The 23,198-nt window shown below is 30.9% G+C and overlaps 1 protein-coding gene across 4 annotated transcripts in view; it reads right to left on the bottom strand.

The window, feature by feature from the left end:
- Nucleotides 1-23,198, bottom strand: part of LOC122528189 (neuronal acetylcholine receptor subunit alpha-7) — a 286,103-nt gene that overhangs the window by 192,888 nt on the left and 70,017 nt on the right. For all 4 annotated transcript variants that reach the window (XM_043653059.1, XM_043653067.1, XM_043653076.1 and 1 more), the window contains exon 3: nucleotides 14,139-14,214. In XM_043653059.1, coding sequence (XP_043508994.1) covers nucleotides 14,139-14,214 — 76 coding nt within the window. The remainder of the gene's footprint in view (nucleotides 1-14,138; nucleotides 14,215-23,198) is intronic.

The raw sequence follows: 23,198 nt of genomic DNA, 5'->3' as shown, positions 1-23,198 counted from the left end.
ATATAATAATATAATAATATAATTATAATAATATAATATAATATAATTATAATATAATAATATAATAATATAATTATAATAATATAATATAATATAATTATAATATAATAATATAGTTATAATATAATTTTTTAATTTAAATAAATTTTTCTCAATAAATAAAAAAATCAATTTAGAAAAGAAATTCCGTTTCAGTGTGGATTTAATTCAGTTTCAAAATTTATATTATATTTTCAATACCTTTTTTTTTTAAATTAGATTATTATTTTTAATTTTTGATATTGAAATTACTTTATTAACTCCTATAATTTTATATTTGAAATATATAAATTTTTATTATGTACTTAATATAATTTTATTATTTATATTTATAATATTATTTACATTAATTATAGAATGAATAGTAGGATATTTATACTGAATATTTTAATTTATTATTGCGATTATATACCAGCACGGTTACGTACTATGTTTGCTAGAACGAATGCAAAATTTTCGAAGAAAATATATTTTAAATATATATATTTTCTTCGAATGCTATTTAATACTTTTGTATTTAATATTTTAATACTTTTGCTATTTGATACATTTGTTCGGGAATTTCAACACTGGGCCCTGATTTATGTCACGATATTTCCGAACAGAAAAGCCAGCAAGAGGACCAAGACTCTGCTGGTTCATTGGAAGATTGAATCTCATTCGAGATTTTGGTTATCCGAAAATTGTCTGCGCGAATTTCAACAGCGTGCGTAAAGGTGGCTAACTGGCGGCCCTTGCCCCTACTTCTCTTAATCGCTAGCGCTATCCCCTCCAGTGCATTGAGAGTGTCACAAACTCGCATTAAGTATGTAATATCGTATATATATGTAGGTCGTTATCGAGTTATTAACCTGTAGTTGTAATTATTGTATCTTTAGTTGCGTTTAATTGTACTAGATGTAGGAATGCACGAAAAGAAAGAAAGTATGAACGTGGTGGGAGAAACGCGAAGGCGTTTTTAAAAAAAAAAAAAAAAAACAAGAAGACAGTCGAGCGAGTTGTTGAAACAGAGATTCATTGGAATTGTGAAAAAGCGAGAGTTGTTAAAAAAGAATGAGTTGTTAGAAAAGAATTTATTTGAGTTGTGACTGCGTATATTAGTTATTAATCTCTGTTCGTTACCTTGTTTAATTATTATTAAATAAATATTATTTATATTTAATTTCTACATATATATATATAAATTGTTTTCTTCACTGTAGCTCACAGAGTTAAAGGAAGAAAGGGAAAGCAATTTTCGACAGTGATTTTCGGTCTGATTTTCTTAAATTAAATTCTCAAAAATATGAATTTTCATTTTTAAAAAAAATCCGCTGTTATTACATGTCTCGCGAATGCTGGTAAGAAATGGAGGATTCCAAGGAAAGTACCTATCCAACGCGTTATCTCTTGAACAAGTTTGGATATCAGTAAACAAATTTAGGAACCTATGAATGCACGAATGGGCGAGTTTACACGGGAACGTCGATACGAAGAAGAAGACTAATGATCGTTTCGTCGAACGAAGTTCGCAGGGAAATTCAAATCACCGTTCGCTGGATCGCTGTAAAGCTGTGTCGCTTTTGACCGGATTCCGAAAGTGAGTTTGGCGGCTGTTGCACGCGACGATGTAATTTGGAACGACACGAATTCCGATACGGGTTTAAACACCCATTTGTGGCCTGAATACGGTGATTGTGTTAAGTGCTTCCTCTCGGGAGACATTGGCTTCGTTGATCTCATAACAGATACTGGAACTCAATTGGACGTTCAGTGAACTATTTTCCTTTTTTGTTTTATTCGTATTTGGATGATTATACTGATTATCGAGTACCGTGTCGTCAGAGTCAACGCTCTTTATTCACTTAATAAAATTCCATTATTTCCATAAAAGTAAAACCGTTTTTCATCGATTTCGTCCTAAAATTTTTAATATTGATATTATTGTACAATTCATGAACTTTGTACATGGATCGCAATTTGTGCAATTCCATTTTTGTTACTTCTCGACAATTATTATTGACGAACAGTTTTTCTACAATTAATTTTCTGCACTTCCAAATTTCATACTCATTTGTAATAAATAGCTGGTGCTTAATAAAATCTATACAAACTGTTTCAAAGTGGTTAGAAATATAGATTTCAGTCGTTCTACAATTTCAATGATGAACAAATATACTTAAAGTTACTCAATTATTGTATTTATTACGTTTATCATTAACTGTGTGTGTTAAAATTAAATTAAGCAGGTTTATTAACTGTATTTTATGATATTGTAATAATTTAAAAATATATCCAAATATTTAGCGTCAATATAAATCTTTCATCATTTCTATTCTCAGATTTCTTGATCTAACTCGTCAAAAAATAAATAAAATTGCTCGATATAAATTCTAAACTAAATATTATTTATTATGAATTAATAATTATTAAATTAAAAACTCCAATTTTCTCGAGGTATATAAACGTAATTTCCAGCTTTGCATTCCAATCTTTCTTCAAATTAATATCTATCATTGATTTTACATTAAATTCATTATCTCAATTATTTAATCATTCACAAACATTCGAAGTTAATACTTACTGATAAAAACAGACTTTTCCACCGTGAACTGTCATTTTTGCAACAATTAAAATTTCTGAAAATCTGCTTAATTGACAGAAACTTCCAAAACTGTCAAATTATCAACAGAAACTTTCCAACCCTCTGATCAACTGAAATGAAAACGAAATTTCGAAGCTAGCTGTTTCATAATATTTTTGCTTCAAGAAAAAAACCGAAGAGAGAATTAAAATTTTCCGTTGCCAGAAGAACCTATCGAATAAAATACCGTTTGAAACGATCGTTCTTAATGATCGCGACTCCATAGATTGAAGAATTCTCCTGTTAATTATCCTCGATCTCTAATTTTGATCGAAACGACACTGGCCACGAGTTGCACGGTTCGCTAATTCGAACGAGCAGCGTGCATAGCGAGCATGACACGAATTCTCCGACGTAATTCGGAATTACGAGGCAAGGCACGCGTCATCGTGGTAGTAGCTGGGCACGGTCATAACAAAAGTAGCCGCGGAGAGATACGAGCACGGTGTCTCGTGATTTCTGTTTAACTGCCTTTATGAGTTGATTACGAGCTGACTGTTCGATATCTTGCCCTCTCGTACACGAGCTCGTGAAAATCACCCACTGTTAGCTGTGCCTCCCCGTTTAACACCGAAATGCAACGTGGCGTGGCAACAATTGACCGTCAGTTTCAGAAATTCAAGAAATTCTTGAAACGGAGTTGCTGCGCGTAATTTCGTCACTCGAAGTTGATGAATTATTCGTTGAAAAAGATTGACCAAACGAAACGAAAGATACGCTTGTTCCTGTTTCAATTATATTTCGTGACGCTTCGTGCGAAAAGATTGAATATATCCAGGCATTGATGAAAGTTAATACACTGGAAGCTTGTGCCAGTGCTAGTATATTTACGATCAATCGAAAATTTCAAAACTTAAACTAGAAATAAGGAATATTTCGCACGTTTTGTGAATTTTTATTAGAATTAGACCATTTCTTTTAAAATTTTGTGAATAATTAAGTTAAATTTTTAGTGGATAAATTAAATTGGTATTACATATTAATATAATATAATAATATTATATATTAAATTTTAATTATATTATATATTAAATAATCTAAATGTTTCCTACGTTTGTTTAAAAGAACATTTAAGTAAACCGAAAACACGATCTTATGAAATTCTCTATAAAATTACTACATGGACGGTAAAGCGAATAAAACCTACTTTGATTATAGTAATAATATAGTATTATATTTATAAAATATAATAATATATATAATTTTATTAAATATAATAATATAGCATTATATTTAGTATAATAATTGAGTATATAATTAGTATATAATTAGTAATAAACTTTATGATTGAATGAAACTTTATGATTCTGGTCGTTTTTTAAAAATCTATATAACAATTTTAACTATAAGCAGTAAACAAATTATTGTTTATAAGATATTTAAAATTTCTTGCTTTTCTGTAGACGTAACTGTTTTTAAACATTATCCCAAGTTATTCATTCAAATAACGTTTGAAGAAATTATACGTCATTGAAATTATTTAACAATGATTTAATTATTAAAACGGTTATTCGTGCTCTTCATTGAATATTTTATATATGCGTGCAAATTATACTACATTCAGATTGATTTGAATATTCCCTTAGCTTGAATGTATTTATCGAATGAGTATGCAAGAATTAATGAGCAAACATTGACTCGCAAAATTTGCCAGAACTTCGTTGATTTTGAAACATACAACAATGAAATTTAGAGAGCGTTTCATAAATTTTAAACTTATCGGTACATTTTATTCTGTATTAAATTATATAATAATTATAATGAATTACGAATTATAGATTCATTATAATAAATTTCATTCTGTACTTTCTTTCTTTATTATAGTATCTTTAAAATCGTGCGTTGGTGAAATGGTATAAGTTAAGTTAAACATTAATCAGAATAAAGTACATGAATAAACATTCAATTGAAAAGAAAAACCGAATAACCATTTTAATAATTAAATTATCGTAAAATTATTGTACAATTGTTACAATCTTTTCGAATATTACTCAAATATCGACTGAATAACACGGAATAATAATTTGGTTAGATGTACATCAAGCTAACGTATCTGTGTATCTCGTTTTTGCGTTTCGTGGAAAAGTTCAACGTCGATCGATGCAACGCAGCTGACAAGAAAGATAAGTGAGTGAAAAATAAGAGGGGCGGAAAAAGAAAAAAACAATTGAAGGAACGTACCTAACATAACTTAAACGTTCGACAAGATGAGAAAGTCGATCGTTTACGATCACGCCGAGATGGTTGTCGTATTTAATTACTTTCAATCGATCAGCGCCTCCTTACGATCGACTCCGAGGACTCGTTTAAGAACGTCCTAAGAACCGAGAACTTGCTCACTTGTTGCTCGCGGGATTTAGAATTCTTCTGGACGGCGTGTGACTCGGGATAACGCTGATTTGACCACATGCTGCGTCAGTTCTAATTGCGGACATTACCAAAGCTTATGTCCGCGACTACTTTATTGTGCAGCTACGAAATTTTAATTACCTCCCACTGTACTGAATCTCTCCGCGCTAGATGCGGCCGACTTTCATCGTTTCACTCGAATTAGTAGCCGCATTTTTTCCCTCTTTTTTTTTATCTTTTTTGTTTGTTTTTTTTTTTTTTTTTCTTTTGGTTAGAACGAATTTACAACACTGTTTTCCATTACTTTATGTCTCTTTCGTTCACCGCTGCTGTCACGTGAAAATAGAAAGAATTTACAGGTTTGAGGAAAAAGTTGTTCCAGATTGTTTTTCATGTTGAAATATTGCAACATTTGGTCTCATATCATTTCGTGAAGTTAGAAATATTATTAGAATTAAATAATATTGTGAAAATATTTTAATATTATAAATATTAATATTTATTAAATTATATAATGTATTTTATATATTATAATATTAAATATATTAAAAAATATAAAATATAATATTATATTAATATTATTAGAATTAAATAATATTATGAAAATATTTTAATATTATAAATATTAATTATATTAATTACATTAATATTGTTAAATATTGTGGAAAAATGTCACTATCATAAATCACATGACTACGTTCTTTATAAAACTATTTTTCTTGAATATAATATTAAATTTATATTATATTATAATATAAATTTTTATAATACAATGATAATATTTATATTATATATAATTATCATCATCGTGTATTTAATATTATAATTATTGAAAAATTTAGTTGATCATAGTTTACAGGGTTTTTCTGAATCTAACTTTCACATATCAATGGCAGGTTATTTTTTCTTTTGAGACAGTTTACTGGAAACCAGTATTAACCTTATGACCAACTTTATGGCATTTAAAAGAAAATTTACAACTTTTTAAAAAATGTACTCGAATTCAATGTTGATTCATGAAACGATCACTTCAACATATAATCTGTTCTTTTGTAATTAAAAAAATCGATTAAATATTATGTTATGTTTGATTAATTTTAAATTTCAGGTTCATATTAGTTAATATTGTCAAACAGGATTCTAGATTATTTAGAAAAATATTGTTAGAGTTATATATAGTAAAATTTGATTCATCCTCTATTACTGGAACAAAGTTTCAATTAACGTCTGAGTAATTGAATCTTCGCTAATTGAATTCACTAATTGAAGTCCTATTGTGTTGAACGAAAAAAAAAAAAAAAAAAATGATAGATTATTGAGTTAGTGAATTAATTCAAATAAATCAGTCTCTCAATAGGTTCAGATAAATGAAGTTGTTAGTGTATTACAGAGAAATTCTATTAGGACTTAACTTAATATAATATAAAGTACAAAATTCTATTTAAAAAAAAAGCAATATTGATAAAATACTATATAAGAAACTATATTTAATTGCTTGAAAACAACGTTTCGTTTATGTTGTAGATGTAATTTTCTACAAACTACAAATGGTCAACAAAATTAATAAGAATATGTCTCACGTCGAAGAAAAGATTTCGAGAATTCGAAGCACAAAAGGAATGCAACTCTGCAAAATTATGAACTAAAATGGCTTGATAATTTAACAATGAAATCAATTTTCTTGATCTTTATTTTAATACATGCCATTGGATGTCAGAAAATTTGATTGTTCTATTATTCCACTAATCGAACACTTTTGTTTCCCCATAGTTCGGTTAGCATATGCGAACGAGGTAAAGTAAAATAACAAAAAATAATATAATTATAAAATATTTATATTCTTGTCACCTTATCCTAATCGTCGTTAATATTCAAAACTCACTTCAGAAACTAACTTCGAAGTGCATCGATAACTTCGAAGTGCAACAAAAACTAACGGTCAGCGCAACAGCCACTAGATCGAAAAACAATCGGGGCAGAGACGTTCTCAATAACGACGTTGAAACTGCCGAAGCATCGTTCCGAGTCGTTCGCCCATGCAGAATCGCTCTCTTTCGGTTTCCATCGTCCAAAGAACGCAATTCACACGCTCGTCTGCGCTCCGATATTCACATCAAATCAGCCCTTACATTCAGCAATAAACCGACCATCCCTGAAACTACAGTGCCTCGAGACACTTACCGAGTCACCATAGCGCCATCTCTCGAGGAAACTATCGCGGTGTAAGATGGTGGCCGTAAAAGTGGAAAGTATTCAGGCTATCGGGTTCCCGAAGGCAAGGCTCCGTGTCGTTGCACCGCCAGAGCAAAGCTAAATTTATTAATGTAATTTTGCCCAAGCCCGCCTGAGATCCACCCCATCCCGCCAATCTCCATTATTCAACGACCCGCGTTTCGCATTCTTCGGACCCGCGTTTTCGCCGGGCATCGACGAAATCGTCGTACGTGGACGAAATTCGAATAACGCGGTCAAAGCGGCGTCTCCCGTGAGAGACGGCGACAGAAAAGGATAGATGAAAGTTCAAAGGGATCACCACTGTCGCCGCTGGTGATGGGACCGAGCAGCTCGCGAGTTTACTCCAGTCTTCTTAGTCGTCGGATTTAGATTATTAAGATAATTATAAGATAAGACACCTTGATATATAATGACGTCTGGAAAACGTCCTGGCTTATTAGTTTTCTAAGTTAGAGTCGACAATCACCTCTCTGATACGTTTGCAGGTTGATACGTATATAAGGATATAAAAGAAATTTTTCTACGTATTCGACGTGATTCCTTTCAACGCTATATCCGATATTCTAATTGTAAGCCACTACATCGATCTCTCCACTATAGTGCTACCCCCTCCACTACGTCCATCTCTCCACTACAGTGCTACCCCCTCCACTACGTCCATCTCTCCACTACAGTGCTACCCCCTCCACTACGTCCATCTCTCCACTACAGTGGAGGGGGGAGCACCAGCGATCAGGAAAGTGAGGGCAAGGGCTCGCGGGCCGCCAGTTAGCTGGCTCTGTTCTAAGTTACCTACGTCGTTTAATTTAATTTCATTTAATTCATATGTCAAGAAGTTAATAAGTGGACCCCGACGATGCACAGTGATCTGCAGACCACTCTCTGTGTTTTCGTGATCGGAATTAGTTTAGTTATTTCGAGGTTTGAGATCACAGCATGGTAGGTCAATTTTAACGTTATCGAGACGAAAATATTTACAATGACGTTTTAAAAAAATAGAGGTGACTTGAGTTTTTGTGAAAACGGAATTTGTTTTTTTAAATTCTTTATTTTGAAATTTGTAGAATACTGAGCGCTTTGAAATTAACTTTCATTTGGAACATTTTTTTGGAAATACCTGAAAAATTGTGATCATAATAAGATGGCGTCCACGGGTCACAGGCTTCTGTTTTGTAAAATAACATTGAAAATACGACATTCCATAAATATTGATTCAATATGTTTTCAAAATTTATGGACACTCATTTTAGAGTTCAGAAATCAGCTAGAAGGAATAAGTTGCATATTCATTGAAACATTATTCAAGTAGTATTCGAAACCTGAAGCGAAACTTAGAGATCGAACATGCCTTGGATTCGTAGATAAGTAGGCCATAAGGAAAACAGTCCGAGTTTCGGAAGGCAAACTAAGTAACGAAGTTTACTCCTCAATCTTTGACGCTTTGGAAGTACTTACACTGATAGTAGCAGAATTCCAATATTCTCCAACCTCCACGTAACTCGAAATCACTCGAAAAGTTTCTTCGTTTCTTTCCTAACTAAATCTAATGCCGCTCGCAAGGGAAACTAACTCAAGTGTCGAGGAATTGCAAAGAACAATCGAAATGATTTTAAAAGAGAGAAGAACATCCGATAGATTCCTTACTATCTCCAACGTAATTTGCAACATACTGAATCTCAGGCATTTGAGGATTTTTTCGATAGCTTGAATGTACTTTTTTTTTTCTTCTGAAGATTCTAGCGCACTTCAGGCGATGTCAAGCATCAAGAAAAGAGATTTCTGAAGTTTCTACGAAAACAAAAAATATGTACGATTGTATTATATAACAAATTCGAGAAAGATCATCGAGTTTCACGCCTGTTGAAAAATAATAATAATAATTTAGGAATATTAAAACACAGTGTAGATCGATGTTTTGTTCGTTGCTCGCCGGGCTTCTTCGTTCGAACCCATCGCTCGACTTGATCGTCGCAACGACAGAGGAGCATCGCGAAGACGTGAGATGCACGCGTGGTCGAAGCTGGCCGCGCGAAATTGAAGTCTCGCGAAGTAAAGTGATTCGTTCGATCGTCACGATCAGAAAGTTCGTGAGACACGCGGGGCAAAAAGCCAGTGCTTTCAGAGCTTCGGCCTTTGTCGGACGCGGAAGTGGCTTTCCCTAACAATTTCCATCGGCATTCCTTTACGCGTCGTTGACGCGGATGTCGCGCGAGTGAAGCAAGTCCAGCGAAAAATGCATTCTCATACCGTGGGAACCTGGAAATTGGATCTCCCACACGTTGGACCGTTATTAAGAAACACTGTGTAAAATCCTGGGTTTTGTTGTGGCGAGGAAGGTATGGGTATTAGCCTGACGATTTGAAAGGAACGAAGAAAATCGCGGTGATCTTTGAATCTCGCTAAACGTTGCTTCTCGTACCCTTCTTCTGTGTGTAGTTTCAGTTTATTTTTAGTATTTTTTTTTTTTTTAATTTTGTATTCTATACGGCGGTAATTTGAGAAAAATAAGATCATTTATGTGAAATATATAATGCACGAGAATGAAGATTTTAGAAAAAAAAATTGAAATGATTCTTGAATCTTGCTAAATATTACTTTTTATATTCTGTATAAAGTTTCAGCCTATTTTCAGCATTTTTTCTAAACTTTGTCAGTGTATTCTGTACGTTGGCAAATAGGGAAAAATAAATATTTGTGAACTTAGATTCTTTGAAATTTTATTAGAAACTTCCACCAAGAATAAAAAAATATAAAAAAAAAAAAAAATAAGAAAGAAGCAAGAACGAACTCGCGGGAGTTTTGTCGTGGTGGAGAAGATTGCGCGAGACACTATATGCATTCTGTAGACTTTCACACTCTTAAATTTCTCAAAAATGTACAAAAGTCCGTAGTCTTATAACGAAAGTAGGGAATGTAGAGGAAGTAGCGAATTCATAATTACAATGCAAAATAACACATTGTATTTATTGCTGTTTATTCTTATTAACAGATTGTATTTCTTTCTATTTTAACGTGTCTACATATAGCTGAAACAAACTAAAACTGAACTTTAGAAATAAAACTCCGAATTTATGAGAAATTGAAAATTACAAAAATACACACAGAGTATATAATGTGAAATATCTAAAGTGGAGTTTGTTTAGTTATTCACAATTATTCCAAATAATAAATCCAATTTTCTGCTCTTGTCGATCTTGTGTATGTGCATATATTTCGAAAATGGTATATTTTCGTTTGCAACACAGACGTGTGACCTAAAATTATTTATGAGATTATTGATACATGTATAAGAATTTGAAAGATGTCAAGCAAAGCCGGCGAATGCGACTAGCATTTTCGAGGTTAACCAAATTCAGTCTCGAAACTTTCAGCTTGGATATGGAAGAGTCGATAAGATATTTCATATTTATTTTAGATTTATAGTGGAAAATTGTATGTGAGTCATATAACGCATAATAACGAATAAGTTATTGTTTATTGTAAGATTTTTATTATATTGCACGAAAAAATAACAGCAAAATTGTTTATGTTTTTTCGTTGTGTGTTTCAGTAAATTACACGGAAAAACTTCGAAAATTCGCTGATTATAGTGATAATCACACAAATTTTCATCAATAAAAGTATTAACTTCAAAATGAGGGAAATTGATAATCAATGGCTGAGAAATTTTTACATTAACTCTAAAATGTTAGATATCGAATATTAAACTTAGAATTAAATATATTCATTTAAATTGGAAACAAAGAAAACTATCATACTAATTATATTATATAATATTATAAGTTACCATCTAAGAAATACATTTATTTATTTATTTTTTTTTTTTTGTATTGTTACAGAAGAATATTGGAAAATAAAATACTGTCTATTAAATAAAATGAAACATTTTCTATTAACGTAATTCAAAAGCTTCACTTATTTTTTTTTCAAATAAAATCAGATTTCATTACCAAAGTTTATAGATAAAAACATTTACGATATTATACATCACAATCAATCATTTCATTTTCTACATTCGTCTATATAATCCAAAGATTATAGTCCGAAAGATGTCCCTTAAAAGATATAATTACAAATAAATTATCTTATTGCGAACTTAGAGAACGAAATTGCTCTTCGATATTAAAAGAATGTACCCCAGAGACTTAATAAATTACACGCTTGTTGGGAAATGTACTGAACAAAGATTGGGATTGAGGTTAGAACCTTTCCCTGAACGGGGACCGGCTGACACTTGCCGGAATTTATGGCTTTCGTGGTCAAGTAAAGGCCAAGGAAGTCTCTGAGGTGAATACTGCTAAATACTCCTCAAGGAAGGTGACACAAGTCACGACAAATCTTCACGAACAAGCCAACATGAATTCACGCTCACAGAAGTTTCACGCCAGCGTGCACATTTCTCTTGTATCAATAACTTTTCAAAATAATTATTTCGAGTAGTACAGCCTGAAATTTCGTTCACTTTCTCAGCAGATTATTTTCAGCGAAAAATATTATCTATACGTGCACAATACACTTTCCAACAATAAATTTTTGTGTAAAATGAATTTCTTTGAACGTTCATTTAGTGTAAAATAATTTTATTATTTATAATCCATTTATTTTTATTGTAATTTCACTTATCGAGTGTACTTGATCTCAATTTTGATTTTATTTATTTCGATATAAAATAATTATATATTATATATTATAATTCGATATAAAATAATTTATATATTATATATTATAAGTTATGTAAAATAAATAGATAGTTTATAAATAAATTAATATAGTCATATAAAATATATAACTTATAACATATAAATTATATTAAATATAACTTATAAGCTACATAAAATAACTTTAATCTTTTAATAAAATAACTTTAATATTTTTAATATTTAATATTTTAATAAAATAACTTCAATATTTTTAATATTTTCTAAAATTAAACTTTTCTAAAGTAACTTTACTCCAATTATTATTATAATTATTACAGAGTATTAAAGAGTATTCTTTTTTTCTTAACACACTGCAAATAAATAAATCACAATAAATATAAACAAGGAAAGTAATGATCACATTGTTAAAATGTTAATTTGTAATAAATTAATATTTTAACATATTTTGCACTTCTTCACGGTCAGACAGTATAAGTCTGTTTCGTTTTGTTACACGGAGATAACATCGATTTTCAGTAAATGTGTTGTGCGAAACAATAGACTCGTTGGACTATAAATCATAGTAATAGCAGATTATTTTCGCGCTAAATCATACTAATAGCAGAATTTCATTGAAAATATTTTATCCTCGTATTTGGAAGAGCTACTGCTAGAAACTAGGAGAAAAATAGGCTTACAAAATGGTGTACTAAGTCATATTAGAGAAGACACAGTACTAACATTAAACGTCTCTTTCTCAAATCGATGAACTAAAGATTTACAGACATGAGAAGCAACAAACATTTTGTGATAATACAAGTGTATGACGTATACCACTAAGGCTATAATGTGCTACAAGTGTTTTTTTTTTTTTTTTTATTGATTTGATACAAAACATAACGCATGCCACCATATTGGGACTATGATCTATGATAAATCTCGAGTTTCTTCAAATATAACATAATTCGCTGAAAATGTTTCTTCACAGAACCAATAAGAAACGATTTATTTGAGATATTACGGCCAACGATGCGTTATTAACTTATGTGCACACGAATGTGCTTCGGAATTAGTTTATTCGATTGGAAATTTTTAAATTAGGACATCTTCCGTCGCGTTTAAATAATTTATAACTAGATGAATTTTCCAGATAAATTTCAGGGTAAATTTCTAGTTCAACGGCCCAATTTACTGTCTATTATGATTTTTTTTTTTTTTTTCTAAGTGACAAGAACTATATGACTTTTCTTTTTTTGGTAATAAAATAAACTTCTCATTAGCAAAAAATTGGGAAAAGTCGCTAAATTTGCCAATTTCAGTTTTCTTGTACGACGAGCACAATATGATCATAATCAATCATAATGAGAAATTCTGGAAATCTTCCTGATTGGTCTTAACACGCTCCCTATGACTTAATCCTTTTTAGAGTTTTTAGAAGAGAAGACGAAAGCATCAAGAAGAAAAATCAGTTGTCAGCTTACAGTCAGTGTTCTCGTCAGTTCATTATTAGTGTACAGCTTTTCAGTCAAAATCAATGAGGTAATCTTCAGTAATTCTTGGTCAAGGTCGTTGAATTAATTAGCAATCAGAATCAGTCCGCCTTTAACTTGATCATGAGTCAAACAGAATCATCTGTCGCCTTTAAAAACTAGAAGCAATCAGGTAAACCTACTACAACCAATCAATTCAACTCATAATCAGTTATTTCTCATAATGAGTGGGTTTAGATTGGATTTAAGTTAAGTTTAGCTTAGGCTAGGTCATCGTAAAAGTTTTAGTCAGTAAAAATCCAAAAAAAACACTACCTAGTTTCTTCTCCCGAATGGAGCCAATCTTATCTTTTGAATTGATTTTTTCCACAAAACAACAGGTTAGATTTGCATTAGGTTAAGTTTAGATCCGATTTACGTTAGATTTTGATTTGATACAGGTCAGTTTCAAGTTAGGTTCATGTTTGTCCCTCATTGCGACAATCCACTCGGCAAACAGCTGAACACTACACGACATTAGATGTACAGGTCACTGAAAGACTGAACGACACAAAACAAAAATAACTTTCACGAACGCATGTTCTTTTTTTTTCAATTTTTATTACTTTATTTGGAAATATAATTAATAAACAACATCCCTCGAATGACCAGTAATTTTAAGAATGAACAAGCTATGACTTTTCCAAACCAGTAGTTCAGTTTTTCAGTTTTTCCACTCTGTATTGTTGTATAGCTAGAAATCGTACGTGAACGTGTACTCACCGATCAGGTACCACTCTCCGTTCGTGATAAAGTCGGACAGGTCGCCGCCCTTCTCCGAGCTGAGCACGAGGTCGACCTAACAACGTCAAAGTTCGATTAACACGGGCGTACGTTCATGGCGGGTGGCATCTAGCTAGGTAACACGAAGCGGGCATGCATGCATTCACACTTAAGCATCTACGAAGCAACGACTACGACTACTTTTGCAGCTATTGCACATAGATCAACGCAGTGCCGGTGTCGGTATTTCGATAAATCGTGCACGGTGAGGGCTTAAGGGGTAGAGGGGAAGATGATGGTTCGTGGTGTCTCGTTATGGTGTCTGGTATCTATAAAAGGGGTAACGGTTTGTAAATCCACGGCGATCGACAGACTGAGCCTCGGATTCTCCGTCGGCAATGAGAAAAACGTTGTCTGCCGCTTGTCTAACGTCTGTCGACTCGCGACGCTTCCCAAACCGCTTAATCCGCTTTTATCCAATCCGAAGGAGTCTACTTTACTTCTCACCGAAGGGAAACTTCGTTTCTGCATGCCTATCGACTGCGTATGGAACACGTCTTCTACTGCGAAATTGAAACAAACCTGGCAGTCTCCGATATCTTTCATCTCGTTTCGCTTTTCAGAGATTGTTTATATTTGTTTGACGGAAGATACTGAATTTTATATTGTAGTATTATACCGAGATATAACATACAATATAATTTTGAAATATGATATATAATATAATGTAATATTGGAATATTATATTATACTCAAATATACTATATAATATTCAAATATTATATTGAAATATTGTATTGAAGCACAGCATATGGTATAATATTAAAATATTATATTAAAATGTAAAATATTATATAATATAATATTGGAATATTATACTGAAATATACAATATTATATAACATTGTACTGAAATATATTATGTGATATGATATTGAAATATTACAATTATTAAATTATTACAATGTTTAAATATTATATATTGTATAATACAATATTGAAATATTATAATACAATACTGAAATATACTATATAATATGATATTTAAATACAATGTATAATATAATATTATACTGAAATATATAATATTGTATAATACAAAATTAAAATATTATACTGAAATATAATACATAGTATAATATTGGAATATTATACTGAAATATACAATATTATGTAATATAATATTGTACTGAAATATACTATATAATATGATATTAAAATACAATGTATAATATAATGTTTAAATATTATACTGAAATGTATAATACAATATTGAAATATTGTACTGAAATATACTATATAATGTGATACTGAAATACAATGTATAATATAATATTATACTGAAATATAATATATAATATAATATTAGAATATTATATTAAAATATTATAATGAAATACAATATATAATATAATATTTAAATATTATACTGCAATATACAATATTATATAATACTGAAATATCGCACTGAAATATAATATATAATATAACATTGAAATATTGTATTGAAATATATGTAACATAACATATTCTATAGATATGTTAAAACGATGAATATCTTCTAATTCTTTCTCACACGAAGAATAATGTTTTTAGCTTAACAAATTGCACTGACCAATGCATTAAAACATTCATTCGAAACGTGGTCATAAAATCATAAAATGATCAAGTACCTCATCTCATCTACACTTATCTTCATATATCAAATATGTTAGCTGTCAAAGAGTCTATTTTTCGTTCCATCGTCAAAAACATACTACTTGCTTTCTATCCAATTGTGAACTGTAGACACGTTGCCAATAAATACCTTTCGTGTTAGAAACCTAATGGAAGTTTAAGAACGTTTGACAAGTCCTGGCAAGTTTAATCCGCTTTTACATCGAATGTCTTGTCAGTCACAACTGGGGAGAGACTTCGTTTCTTCATGTCTACCGTCTTCAGTTGCGAAATTGAAGCGTATCTAGCACTTTCCAGCATCTCTTTCATTCCTGTTTCGCTTCTCAGGCGAAGGTTCGCCGCTATTCGCAGCTTCGATTCCACGGTTTACTCTATTTCGGGGCAGCCCCTTTTAGAACGCGTGTCTCGAACGTTCCGCAATCAACCGCGATACACTGATATACCAGTTCATCACCCGGCTCTTGTTATTTGGTTGCGACGCTGACGAAATTTCGAGATTTCCGCTCTCCGAGATAGCCGAAAAGCATTTTCGACTTCTTCTGACACTTGCCACAGTTTGTGAAGGTAAATTACCTCCACATTCGTCTTCCGAAAATTGGAAGATATCGCACAATACGTAACTCCGCCGTCATTTGTTTGGGACGACTCAGTTTTGATGGTGAAATTTTGTTAGTTGACAGCGAACGAGAGTTTGAAATTTCGTTAATAGGTCGTGATAAAAATATGAAATAATAAAGGAAGTGATAGCTATTAATATAAATTAATCATATTGTATATTGAAATAATTATTAATTAATTCTAATTGACAGCAATTGATGTATTAGAATCAAAGAGAAGATCAATGTAAGCGTTCACTATTTCTACTAACATACTCACGTCGAGTGACTCATGTTTGAGTTTGTGGTTTCTACAATTTTTAATTATAACAGAATCTAATTTCTTTTAATTATAACAGATCGTAGAATATAGGTGAGTACATTTTTGAGTATCTTATAAAGATAAAATGAAGATAAAATGATCGTCAATAGAGTCAAGTAAAATAAAATTTTAGAAGAAATTTTATTCCACCATAAAGTGAAATTAAAACACGTATAAATTTATAAGATAATTCAGACATTATATGTCTAATGTGAAATTCCAATTAAAATGCCGGATTTATTAGCTAAAAAGTATAAATTACTTCATTTCATCATTTTACTCCAAATTTTTCCGAAAAAAAAAAAAATATATATATATATATATATCAGTTTATTAGTATAATTATAAGTTAGTATAATTATTTTGAATATAATTTCACTTTACAAACTCTCCGTGAATGTTGTTATATGCAATAAAATCCTGTTATGCACGAAGTATTCAATAGCAAGTAAACCGATTGATGAATATGTTAATAATTATCACCAATACTCTTCCGATGAATGTAACATAAATTTTAAATTAAAAAACGAAAAACAATAAAAAAAAAAATTATTCACTCGTGATTTTGTCTTATCTTTATATTAGCCCATTCAATTATATTTTCTCCTTCAGAATCCCCCTTAAATAAAAATCCAGCGAAGTTGGAAACGACGTTGGCAAAGAGATAAAAAAAATTGGTCCATTCATATTCCATGTACGTATTCGTCACAGTATTCGATAATATAAAATGTCAATAAGTAAAAAAAATAAAATGTATAATAAAATTGTATAATGTGATAAACAAGAGAAATTTTTCTTTTCAATCACAACCGTGAAACACATTGGCAATATTCATCGACACGTTGTATATTGCTTGATAAAATTCGGCCATTCCTCTTTTTTTCCCCCATCTTACTTTTAGTATCGTTCGCTTCCTTCAACGGAGTTCGCTTAAGCATCAACCGAACGGAATATTGAAGGTATCCTTCAAAGAACACTTGTTCCGCCGTAGAATGCTTTTTAAACCGTTTCTTGGGTTCCTTTTGAGCACGTAGCTGCACCTTCTTTCCCCTCTATCTGTTGCTCTTTGATCGAGAGCCAAACGAGATGCGGTTTGGCCTGTTCCGACTTTTATCACCGGCATTTCCATCCACGAGGCCGGTCCTTAACCGCGCTTCCTGGTACTATCTGCTATCTTGATCGTTTAACCGGTTCAACATCGTGTTTCCCATTTGTCTCGTAACTCGAGCACGTGGTTAAAAGCGGTATGATTTATCGGATGAAAGCTCGAACGAGATTTCGCCCGGCGGCTTTCCGTCGAAGTCGAAGTGATTCTTAACGTTCTCTCGAAGTCGCGGAACGCTTTTGATTATTAAATCATAAATTAGTAATAAAAATAAAGATAAGCGCGTATGTGTCTTTCGTTAAAAGAACGCTTTCGAGTATAAGAAAGCTAAATTTAATAATAATAATAAACGTGCATGTATCTTTCGTTAAAAGAATTCTTTTGATTATAAGAAGAATTTACGGAACACTGACATCACCGAGGACATAAATTTAATAATAAAAATAAACGTGTATGTGTCTTTCGTTGAAAGAACTCTTTTGATTGTAAGAAAAATTCACGGAACACTGAAACCACCCAAGTCATAAATTTAATGATAAAAATAAGTATGGACGCATGTTTCATTGAAAATTATACACAAGTGACAGTTTGTGAGAATTTTGACTAAAATAACTGTTTCATTGACTTCGAATTTAAAGCGATGACCGGAGCTTGTCAATTTTACGAGTAATTTATGAGACACAGCGAGAGACAAAAGTGAGTATACACGAAATTTCTCTAACGTTTCTTAGAAATTTTTGCCAGTTATGTTAAAAACTGGAGGCTTGCAGTGTTTTATAGCAATCAATCTTTAATCATTTTCGGCTAGTTCTATCTTGTACGATTTACAATTTCTCTAACATTTCTTAGAAATTTTTGCCAATTATGTTAAAAACTGGAGGCTTGCAGTATTTTATAGCAATCAATCTTTAATCATTTTCGGCAGAGTTCTATCTTGTACGAATTTAAATAACAACCAAACTTTTGTAACACTTGCAGTTAAACGTTGCAAAAATTTCAAGATGTCAAAATATTGGAATTGACTTTGAAAATTCTTCGATCTCAAGTATTGTCATGCTGGTCCAAAACTATAATATTGTCACATGCTCGAAGGGATGCGGAACATATTTTATTAAATATCTCGGAAATGATTGAAGATACAGTTTTTGTGCAAATTGACGAAATTAACGTCTTTCGACGAAGAATTTTAATGGTGCGCACCATTTTGCAAAAACACCTTTTGTTTAAAAAATATATTAAAAAACCGTACGTTTTATACGTTTTTCCATGTAAATGTTAATTTAAAAAAATTTTCTTGAGCGTTTCAAATTCATGAAAGTTTCAAACACAAGTTACGGACAAAATGGAATCTTGATTTTTGCATTAAAAAAGAATTCAGTTGTTTATTGCTAGTAATATTGAACGTATCTTTGTTTCCTTACTTTTCCCTATTTCCCCAGATTTTCAGCGAATCTCTCGCGTTTCTGACTTATCAAAGTCAGCCAGATAACAAATCTACATTTTCTCCGCGGCGTTTCTCGCGAGAATCATTCTTCGCAATTCAGGTTCCACGTTCCACGGAACACCGGTTAAGAGTCACTGATCTGAGCGATCGAAGAAATTGAATAAATTGGTCGCTGAAGCGGAAGAAGTTTCCACGCGCTGGAGGAAATCAGAGATGGAACCCGACTTTCGTTCCAGCCGATATTAAATTGAAATTTCACTGGCGCCGTCGAACGTCCCTAACGATTACGCGCGTCGAGAGACGAAAGCTTCGAAAAGCTTCCAACTTCGAACGATTCCTCCTGTTCGTTGCGATTCCAAGTTGTCGGAGCTAATTGCTGCGAGTTCCGCCATCGGAATTTTTGAGAAACGTCGAAATGAATGAATGAATGAATGCACGGAGAGATTTCGGTTCGAGACGAATTATCTTGGGTGAAAAATTGACCGCTCGTCTATAGGGCGTTCGTTCGAGATATTCGGAACTTCTTAACGAAATTTATTTACTTATTTATTTTTTTTCGTTTCGTTGATTACGAAATTTTTATAAATTTAATATTTCGTGGTATTCGAAATGACTTTCTGTAACTTTAACGAAATAAGGCAGATTCTATTTCTCAAAAGAGTTCTTTGACGGAGGATTTCATTATTTGTTTTTGGAAAATAAATTCCCTGAGTGAATGTTAATAGAGCTAATATTACATTTCTTGCTGTCGAAGAGATTGACGAGATCATGTCATCGATATTATATCCAATATTTAAAGAGGATAAAGCGGAATACACAAAATGAATTTACTGAATAATTCCATTCACAATTTTTTATACATATGTATGTAGTGTGTCTCATTTGATATTATCACCTTTACATCATCATCATTATTATTATTATTCGTAGCGAAAAATCATATATTCATTCATACATATGCTTTCAATTTTTTTTTGGAGAATGAACGCCTAAAAAAATCTTTTAATGGTCAACTTTGATACTTTGAAAGAAACCATATTTTTTTTTTTATAAAAGAAATATTAATCCATGTATATCAGAGAATTATTATTTTAAATGATATTTCAACATCAATTTCACATAAAATGTTATTTAGAAGAGAAGAAAATATCTAGAACAGTATTCGTATATTTATATTATTTTCGTGTTACACAAAATTAAAGTTAAAATATTTCCTAAATTAATACACTTTTCAGTATATAATACTTAATTAGTATATAATACTTAATACTTTTCTACAGACAATTCCATTCTCCACTGAGGATAATAATAATGGCTTAAATGAAAGTGGTAATATCAGATCAAACACTTATATAATTGAAATTTTTTGCCTATTGTACAAGATTTTACTTATCACAAAAAAAGAAATCTTTCATTCTGTTTCTAGATAATTGCTAGTATTGAGACTAGATAAACTATTGAGAGAAGTTTATGATAGATAATTCTTATTAAGCCAAATGATTGTAGAAAGGGCAAGTTTAATTTTTCAAATTCAAAGTACTTCTTTTTTATTGATTTAATGATTAGGATTAAAGTGAAACGGAAATTCTAAGTAAAATTATATTATTTGCTACAACTACAGCACGTTTTTACTAAAATATGCAACGTGGAATTTCTTACTTAATACTGTGTATAAATTTGATCTTGACATCACAAAAAGAGAATAAACTATCTCATTCAAAATATTACATGTTACGATCTTTCAATATTTTCAAATTTGATTCATAGTAACGAAATATTTTCTATGTGCCACGAAAGACATACACAGATGTAGAACACATCATTCTACGATAGTTTTGAATTTCCTTTTCCATCACACGAATAAAAAAAAAGACATATAATCAATATAAATTTTGCCTTTCAAAAAATGCAATTGTAATAATATGCAGCCAATATAATTTTCATAATACCACGAAAATTTATATCTCTCTAAAATTAGAAACTTAAATTTATATTAAATCTTTTAAAAAAAAGCAAAAATATTTCAAAACAATAGGTATAATACAATAATATAGAATAATACAATTTATTATTAAAATAATAGAAATGATACGATAATATAGAAATAATAGAATTTTTTTTTAACAACTGTAACAAACTTAAAAATTTCTATTCATTTTATTAAACCTTTTTATAGTCGACGACAAAAAGAAAGTTTTGAGACGTGATAAACTCGGTAGATATCGTTATCTCGGAACACCCTATATATCACGCCAGTTTTTTCAAATCGGCGGAGTTTCTCCCTTTTTTTGATATTTTCGGGGCATCGAGTTTCGCGCACAGGCTCGTCCGGCATTAGAACGGACACGTATGGTTCCGACCGTTAGTCTCTCATAATTCATCGCGGAGAGACGTATATTTCATGGAGGCGGCCCCGATTTCAAACGTTCATCCCCGAGGGATTGTGGCCCGGCACTCCGACTGCTGTATTGAGACTAATCGGTCGGGATACCAATTGCACATATGTGTATTGATATTTTATGTTCAAGCGGAGTTACGTATTGCATAACGACGTTGACGCTCATTGCGCGATTTGCATTTGAAAACAACGTGGCGTTGATCTTTCTTTTTTTAATTATACACGGATCTACGTGTGGATTTTGTACTCCCAAAAATGTACAGTTTGCACATGGTGATAACTAGTAAATCGTAGATTGAAAGTGAAGAAACGCATCGATATGATTTTTTATAAAAATTATAAAAACAAAACTGTAGGAAAATTTCGATCGTCGAGAATGATTCTAACGGACAGAAATTGAACGAGTTATTAGCAGGTTGAATGTTTCGTTCAAGTATAGTTTTCGTACTGTTTCTCAATTTACTTTCGTATTATTGGATTTAGATTTCGAGGGTTGATCTGTATATATTTTTGTACTTTAGAAATTTTGATAAATATACATGCACAGTCAGAAATGTCTGTATACATGTATTTCAAACATTTTATAAATACCAATTCATTCATTAAAGTTACTGAAAAAAATATTTTACGTTTTTATACAAACTGAAATTACTGTATTTAGACAAACTGAAAGAATACTAATTTTAAAAATATCTATTGAAAGAAAGAAGTCACGTAGAGTAGAAAATAATATGAAATTTCCATTTTGAATGATGTGAGAGATTTTCTTGAGAGAAAAAAGAAATTAATTCAGCATGTATATTTCTACTTATAAACTTGTAATATTATAATGGTATATATAATTTATAATTACGAATATTAATATTAAATGTTATATATATAGTTTATAAGAAGTATAATACATATATAATACTATATTATATATTATATACTACTCATAAACTATATATATAATATTTAACATATATATATACATAATTATGAAAATTAATAATATTATAATATTAATATTAAATATTATATATATAGTTTATAAGTAGACTTGTAAACTTAGTAGTATATAATATACAATACAGTATATATATATATAATTATGAAAATTAATAATATTATAATATTAATATTAAATATTATATATATTATATATATATTATAGTTTATAAGTAGACTTATAAATTTATAGTAGTATATAATATATAACATAGTATAATATATATATGTAAAAATTATAAAAATTAATAATATTATAATATTAATATTAAATATTACATATAATATATTAAATATTATAAGCAGACTTATGACAGCATATAATATACATAGTCCCTCATTTGAGACTCATTATCAGACAACTAACAAAGTCTCCGTCACATTAATTTTCCAATTTCCTAACTTCGTTACCTACACTCGCAGTTAAACGTAGGCCATGCAGAATCATAATTTCCCAAGCGGTTCGAGAGATCGCTCTTAGAAACGATCTTGCGCGGCCGTGTATATTTCATTCAGCTCGTCGCTTCCC

Source organism: Frieseomelitta varia, unplaced genomic scaffold (genome assembly GCF_011392965.1).
Source record: "Frieseomelitta varia isolate USP_RPSP 00005682 unplaced genomic scaffold, Fvar_1.2 scaffold_1030, whole genome shotgun sequence".
NCBI classification, from domain to species: Eukaryota; Metazoa; Arthropoda; class Insecta; order Hymenoptera; family Apidae; genus Frieseomelitta; species Frieseomelitta varia.
Note: the sequence above shows the minus strand (reverse complement) of the source record. Positions and strands in the feature narration are given on the sequence as shown.